The sequence below is a fragment of the Panthera pardus genome, unplaced genomic scaffold, assembly GCF_024362965.1.
Source record: "Panthera pardus isolate Hobbes unplaced genomic scaffold, ASM2436296v1 HiC_scaffold_20, whole genome shotgun sequence".
Classification (NCBI taxonomy): Eukaryota; Metazoa; Chordata; class Mammalia; order Carnivora; family Felidae; genus Panthera; species Panthera pardus.
Genome location: NW_026526766.1, coordinates 31164092 through 31171849, shown reverse-complemented (window position 1 = coordinate 31171849; position 7758 = coordinate 31164092). Strand labels below are relative to the sequence as shown.

Below are 7758 nucleotides of genomic sequence, written 5' to 3'. Positions count from 1 at the left end.
AACCATACTACCCTCTTTTGGGGGGAAAACATATATATTGGGGAATATTAGGTATTTGGATGTGCTAATGAGAAAAAAAACACTTTCTTTACATGGACTAATTTTTTTCTTGAAGACATATTTTCCTACTAGGAAAGGCTAAAGAAGTATTTTATGATCGACCAAACAGGGAGGCCTGAAGAAGACAGTGCCGTGGACAGTGTTGATGGTAGCCTGGGGCACCTGGCATCCTTGGCCTATACTGGCAGGGACTGACTGGAGACAAAGTCTTCTTGGGAGGCAGGGATGGGAGGTGCCTTGGGTCCAGTTGCTCATCCTCGAATCTTACACTTTTCAAGGACTGTCGGTGTTTAACCTGCCTTTCCTTGAAAGAGCTACTCTGACCATTGGAGGTGTCTTGGTGATTGTGGGCTGTATAACTCATTCTCCCATGCTCTGGGTAGAAGGGAACCCTGTGGTAGCAGAAACACCCACATACTGGTGCTTGGAGTTCCTGTTTGTGCTCATTTAACTTTGTGCCATGAAGTCCATGGTGGATTGCCATTTTCTCCTCTAGAATTTGTCCAACAGCTGTCATGAGTGCCTGAGCCTCAGAAGTCTCATTAGCCATAATTGATCTGCTTTTGACTGGTCCTTGGCTCTCGGCAGAGGCTATTATTGGCTTACATTTTTGCATAGTGTTCTGACCTTTGACTTTTCTATTGGGGAAAATCCATTGAAAAAAGTGCCTCATCCTTTTTCTGAAAAGGTTTTCTGGAGGACCTTGTTTCTTCTCTGGCAGGAACTGTATGCATCTGTTCCTAACAGAGTCTACTATTCCTCTGACTGAGGAAAGGTGACTCATACTTTCAGCTTGAGAGGTCCTCAATTCTTCAAACCGTTCTTTATTCTTTCCTGAGTTGGGCCTCCTACAGTCCTCTCTCTTATAAGTAGAGGCAGTCATCTTGCTCTGGCTCTTCCGTGAGTCCTGAAGTCCAGAGTTCATGGGATCTTGCTGCCTTAAGCAGCTCTTTTGGTTTGCCATTAAGCCATACAGCATCTGGGAAGCTATCTTGTCTCCAGTAGGCACTGTCTGGGGATAACACTGAGGTGCCTGAGAAGCCAAGTTGTCTACAGCAAAGATCACGTGTGTAGGACAGTCTTGAGACTGGCTCTCTGGCTTTATCTTCAATTTGGACTCAAATTCACTAACCTCTGTGTTAAGGCATGACTCTCCAGGATCTTGGATAGCAGACATTCTAGAAAGTTTTTTACTGGTATCTAAACCCCCCATATGTGCATTTATGGTTTGGGGTTTTGTGAGCACATTGGTTCCCAAGATGGGTCTTGGCTGAAGAGTAGGAGGCTTGGCCTCCCCTGCCTCCCTAGCCTTTTCAGACCTAAGATATTGGGGTCCTAAGTTCATCTTCAGCATTGCTACCCTATGGCAGGGGTCTTGTGAGGCCCAATCCTCACTCTCCTCTCTTGGCTCATTCCCAGCCATTGCTGAACTGGGACTCAGCTCTAGGCTGCTCTTCTCAGCCCATTCTGCAGAATCACTCTGCGGAGTTCTGCCCATGAGGTTGAGTGTGAAGGACTGAGAAGGTGGCCTGCTATCCTGTCCAGTCAGAGAGGCCTTTGAGGACCCCTGGTTGTCATCAGATGGGGTCCTTATCAGGGCCCTCTGGATTTCCCCATACATAGGTGAAGGGGCAAGGAGAGGCCTCTCCAGGGTGAGACCTGATTCTTCTGCTACAACTTTCTTTCCCAGACATGCCTGAGAAGGTCTTCTTCTCAGGTATTCAGCAAATTTGATTATTGAGGCAGTTTCAGACACACAGGTGGCTGAGGGGTTAAAGGCAAACTGCAGAATGGGCAAAGGTTGAACCTTTTTCAACTTAAATAGCTTTATGGGCTTAAGAGCCTTGAGGGGTAGACCCCACCTGTGCCTCACCCAAAACCTTATAATATGTGCTTCCAGCACTTCTTGAATGTCTGGATTGAGGAAGGAAACCCTGTGGGAGGTGTTCACATATGGTCCCCAACACTTCAAGATTCCTAGGTTTCTGATTTCCTTGTGAGTGTTGGACTTCAGAAAAGCATGGTTGACTGCAAGCCAGGATTTGTGCACACTCACAGGGATCAAACTCCCACTGATCTTCCCCAACTTCCTACCCAAATGGTCTTTCAGGATGTTTTCTAGATTCTTATCTAAGCTCTTTAGCAAATCGCTCCCTGAGTCACTCATTGACAACCCCAAGTCACATTCTGACTCTTCAGAGCTTACTTCCTGAAACCCCATTAGGGAGCTTTCTGAGTCCCTGGAGAGATCTTTTGGGACCTTCCCCAAAATATACCCCAGGCCCTTGCCCATGCTCTGGCTTAGCTGGAACTCCACTTTCTGTGTATCCTTGTTGCTTTTACCTGCACATGCAGAGGGACGTGAGGGTCCACGCTTGCCCTTTGCCTGACATCTCCCTGGTAATTCACCCTGAAGCTGCCTTAGTTCCAGAGACTCTTGGATCTTACGGGGCAGCTCCCACCGGTGTTCAATAAGCCACTTTTGTAGGTGTTGCTCCAGTTGCTTACGGAGTTCAGCACTGATTGGAAAGTTCTCAGGAAGGAGGGAGACTGCCCAACTGTCCTCAGGAAGATTGGAAGTGAAGACACTAAAGACTTCTTGAGATCTTTTGATTACAGAGGATAAAGCCCACCCACTTTCTAGTTGCTTCTGCAACAAAGGCCATTCTGGATGTTGAATCTCAGGTGGGATGAGAAATTGTGACTTATCCTGGGCTATAGGGCAAGATACTTCACAGGCCTCAATCTGAGGTGGCGAAGGTGATAGGATTGGAAGAGAGGATTGGCGATGATCCTGGGTCAGGATCTGAGCCAGAGACGGTGGTTGAAATTGAGGTACAGATGAAACCAAGGGTTGAGATTGGAACTCCAGTTGGGATGGGGGCTGGGACTGAGAAAGCAGTGGAGATAGTTTACCCTGCATTTGAGTTGGGCAGGCACTTGAGATTCCATTGAATAAGAAAGAGGAAGACTGTGGCACTGAAGAGCCCTCAGAGATCCAGGCAGTAGCCACCAGAGATTCGCTGTGTAGAGAGGGGAGACCCCAGAAAAGTTGGTTATATTTCTGCTGTAGATGGTGTCCCAAGACCTTAGGATATGAGAGCTTCTGATGACAAGGCAGCTGCTCTGGTTTTCCTTTTGTACTCCAGAAGTGTTGTAGGCTTGTGTTCTGTTCAGGACTCAGTGACTTCAACATATTCCCCAAAGAATTCAGGTGGTAGTCTGGGCTCATTTGTTTTGGATATGATTCATCTTTTTCTTTTTCTTTCCAAATCTTGACCTTGACTCTCTTTGTGACTTGTATTTCCAGGAGCTTCTGATTATCTGAGCTCAGCAAAGAGGGGCTAGCAACTCCTACCTGTCTGTTGGTGGGGTTTCCCCAGAATGAGGCCTCTGGTGAGTGGTGGGAAAGGTGTTCTTGCTGAGACTCATAATTTGATGAGGTTGAGAGGCACATGGCTTTGGCAGCAGTGTGCCACCATGACAAGGCTGAAATGGGACAACTTGAGTGGCCAAGGCCTGAGATGGCTGGAACAGCAGAAGCTGACCAAGGGGTGTGAGATGACCTCTGTGGAATGGTGCTCGGTGGGAATGCCAAGGAGTCACATTGAGGAAGAGTCAGAATAGAGTCTGGAGGTTGTGGGGCAGAGGAGGCTCTCAGAGGTGGAGGGCAGGCCTCTGAATTAAGGGGACATGGAGGCAGAGGGGAAAGAGCAAGTGGCTGGGGCAAAAGGCTGTTGAGGGGAAGGAAAGGCTCTGGTGGTGAAGAGGCACTCAGAGATGAGTGGGAATGAACAGAAACTGAAGAGGTCATTGAGCCAAGAAGTAGAGGGCGCTGAGTCAGAGGAACTGGGGTAGCCAACAGGAACATGGTGGGAGCAGCATCATCCATAGGCTCCCTGCATGGCTGGTGGGCTCCAGCAGGCACTGCTTTGCACACCTCACCAGGGATGTCTTGACATAAGAGTTGATGAAAGCCACCCTTGTCAGGGAGCCTCCCCAGGCAGCTGCAGGAGACAGGAGGCACAAGCTGCAGCTAGAAGCTGACAGGGCAAGGAGGGCAGGGCAGGCTGGGCAGGGATAACACCTGCAACCTACAGCCCTCCACAGTCTCCATACTGATTTCACATTGCTCCTGCTATTCCTTACCCCAGAGCTTTATCCATACTTTGTTTCTGTGGCTCCCCCTCCCAGGGTTCCCTATGGACCAGGGGTCAAATCATAAACTCTGGGACAAAGGAGGACCAAGGAAAAGGGGGAAAAGGGGAAAAATTCTTTACCTTTGCAGAAGTGAAATCAGACTGCGAGCTCCCTCCAGTTCTTTCAGGCAATTTCTGCAAGCTGGAAATAAGGAGGCTGGGTTACAGTAGTGAAAGTAGGGCCCTAAGTGTTTTAGGGGAGGCTGAGTGCAGGGGGGAGCTTTTAGGCTAAGCTTTTAGGGGGAGACTGTTGGGAGATTAGACTATGGAGCCCAAGCATCACTGTTCAAAGCCACATGATCCCTCACAGTGATGGCCAGGTTTATTATGGGGAGTACTTTGTCACTTACATTACCCCCCAGAGCCCTCACAACTGCCTTGTTGGGGAGAAAGGACAGGGGTCACCTCACAAAAGAATCTGAGTGAAGTTAAACCACTTATCAACCCAGAGGTTCCACCTCTTGATCTAGGCATTAATGGTCTACTACCGCCCACACACCTCTGCCAGCTGACACCCATTTCAGCCTCTATCAACTTCCTACCAAGCATGGAATCTGGGAAATATACAGTAGCTGATCTCCTTACCAAGAGCCTCTCTGAGGGCTCTTTTTCCTGAAGGATGGTCTCTGCCCCTGGCATCCTTGGAGACCATGGAATTAGACCCTCAGGAGCAAGAGAGATGGAGAATAACTTGGCACATGTAGGGCTAAATGGCATAAGCTTACCTTTTAAAGCTCCACTTTTTTTCTTACTCTTGCTCCTCCTCCTCAGCTCCACTTGATGCTATGAGAAAAGATGAGGGGCTGGGACTCAATTATCTCTTCTCTCTAGATGATTCACAGATGCTCAGTGTTCATAATATGACTTTCTACATTTCTACATATAATGGAGCTCTGTGGCTTTCTTTTCTTTTATTCATCTTTAAAATGAATAAAATATTTTTAGTTTTTCTTCTTTGAAAAATGTAAACATGGATTTTCTATGTGAGATCACTATGAATTTCTTTCATCACTATTCCTCTACTCAAGAAATGCACACACACACACACACATACAGGTCCTTCTATGCTCCACTGGATAAGACTCTGTTTCCAGAGTTCAGACCCCCACTCTAGCCCTTTAGAGGCTCTCAGGTTCAGCACTGCCTTCAGATCAGCCCAACACAGAGGAAGAGCTCACCTGAGACACCTGCCACAGGAAGGGGAAAGTGGCTGGTAAAACAATGTTTAGGAGTCTGTTCTTCTGCAGACAATGAACTCAGTATACAGTCCTCACTCACTGGTCACTGAATCTGGGACTTTGCCCAGGAGACCTAGGGTCTGGAGATCTTGGGATAGAAACCCTTGTGCCCACTCTAAGCTTTGCCTGGCCTAGCTAGTCCCTAGAAGGATGATGTTCTATTCTTTTCTGAGATTTCCCATCTCACAAGACTCTCTAGATGATTTAGAAAAGTGGATATAAGAATAAGGAAAAAAAAAGAGATAATCCCTGTTGGGGTTTAGCTAAAGTTTCCTTACCTTCCTGATATTTCTATATTTCTTAGCTGGTGATAAGGATGGATTACTCTGAAAACAAGGGAGTAACAGAAGGAAGAGCCCCAGTCCACACAGGAAGGCAAAGATGGCATCAATCACCCAGGAGGTGGGACCAGAGCTCAGCCAGGAGGTACCAGTGCTTCTCAGAGAAAAGAAATTCTCCATCTTTGGAAATCTGTTGTCCTCAGGCAACTGAGCACTGGTAGTTCACTTGGGGACAGAGCTCTAGGCCTGCATCACAGAGCTAAAGCCTTGTCACAAAGGGTTCCTGAGAATGGGGGAGCTGGCTAGAGCACCACCCCTCCCCCATCATTCAGTCCCACAGATCCCTGCACTTTCCTGAGCCTTCTAGATTCCACCTTCCAACTCTACTGTCATGTCAGAGAGACCTTAGCCAATTTTCTATTCATTCCATCTAGAACTCAGATATTACCTGGTCCCTTTGTCCATTAGGGGTCTTGACTCAGGGCCCACCAATTTTACAACCCTTGAAAATCTGAAGTTGACCCTAGAATTTTGGCTATTTCCCAGGGAAATTTTCTTTTGGAATTTTCTCTGTCTTCTAGTTTCCCATATAATGTTCTTGTCTTGTATAAACCCAAGCACATAATTTAAATTTCTTTTGCAGTTAGTTTTATGAATTTTAGTGTTTGCTTTGTCTCATTTTCAAAAGGACATATACACAAAAAATAAGATAATTATTCAAAATTCATAAATTAAAGTATGAAAGTTACTTTCTAAGTTTGTAACATTTATAATTCTAAAGTTAGTAAAGCTTTAAACTTTACTACAAAGACTTTTGGGACATGTGGATACATACACACATTCACAGACACATACACACACTTATCCTTTCACAAACCAATCCAGTATTTCCAAGTCCAAGAATCCACACTTTCCTACTGAAAACATTTTTTCATATGTTGTCTTGACCTGATTTTGTATTTTATTTTATTTGTGTTTTATTTTTATTTTTTAAATTTTCCACACAAGTTTTAAAACATGTTGTTTTAGTTCATTAGGGCTTCTATAACAAAATACCACAGAACAGGGTGGATCAAACAACAGAAATGTATTTCTCACAATTCTGGAGTCTAAGTCCAAGATCAAGGTGCCAGTATGGTCACATTCTGGTGAAGTGCCTCTTCCTGGTTAATAGCACTTTTTCACTGTGTCCTCATATGGTGGGAAGGGGCTAGGAATCTATCTGGAGACTTTTTTGTAGGGCACAAATCCTCTCCACAAGGGCTCATAAACATGTTCCAATTATCTCATCTCCTTTTTCTTTAGGAGTTAGAATTTGAATATATGGATTTGGGTGAGAGGACACATACATTCAGACAAGTGCACATATGCTACACTCAGAAGTCAGGAATGGGTTAGTTTATTCATACTCCTTTATAATAATCTCACCTCAAATTAAAATTTTATCAAAATTTAGACTTAGGTCTTCTTTGTATTCATATTTGCCTTCTATATTTTCTTTATTACTTTATTTTCAATATGCTTTGTTTGATGGGTTTTTTGATATTTAAAATCTTATCTGATAATTTTAGCTTGATTAAATTAATTGCTGTTTTCTTTATGATTTATTTCTGCCATATTATTTTGATTATTTTCCATATTTTCTTTATTGTTTCTTTTTTCTTCTCTTTTTGCATCTCCCACTTTATAGATCAAATGTTCTTTTTGTTCAAAATTTGGAAGTTTTTAAAATCCTAATGGTTTTATAACATTAATTATATTAATTTCCTTTTCAGTTTCTTACATGTGTCAATACTCATATTATCTCAGCACACCAAAGAGTACTCTTGCCTCCTCTGATTTTGCTTTCTCTGTCATGACAGCCCTTATTTCATGAGGATATTACTGGAGTTTCGCTTCTGGGTTATTCTGTATATGCCACAATTTCATGTATTTTTTATGATACAGTAAACATCACTAACATCAACCCTTATGTCCACA

General features: G+C 44.4%; 1 protein-coding gene across 1 annotated transcript; it reads right to left on the bottom strand.

Annotated features, from left to right (window-relative positions):
- LOC109260775 (spermatogenesis-associated protein 31A6-like) lies at positions 1-5989 on the bottom strand. The gene is made up of 4 exons (XM_019439223.2): positions 5776-5989; positions 4985-5042; positions 4341-4401; positions 1-4067 (listed from the first exon to the last, which is right to left on the bottom strand). Exons 1-4 carry the CDS (start codon positions 5956-5958, stop codon positions 152-154), a joined length of 4218 nt encoding a protein of 1405 aa, XP_019294768.2. The 5' UTR covers positions 5959-5989; the 3' UTR covers positions 1-151.
- Between the last annotated feature and the right edge of the window lie 1769 nt (positions 5990-7758).

Excerpts from the sequence above, each read along its gene's own strand:
- LOC109260775 (XM_019439223.2), bottom strand. The coding sequence starts at position 5,958 with ATGGAGAATTTCTTTTCTCTGAGAAGCACTGGTACCTCCTGGCTGAGC. Across the intron at positions 4,402-4,984 it reads AAAAAGTGGAGCTTTAAAAG|CTTGCAGAAATTGCCTGAAA; the intron begins GTAAGCTTATGC and ends CCTTATTTCCAG. Across the intron at positions 4,068-4,340 it reads CTGATTTCACTTCTGCAAAG|CTGCCTGGGGAGGCTCCCTG; the intron begins GTAAAGAATTTT and ends TGTCTCCTGCAG.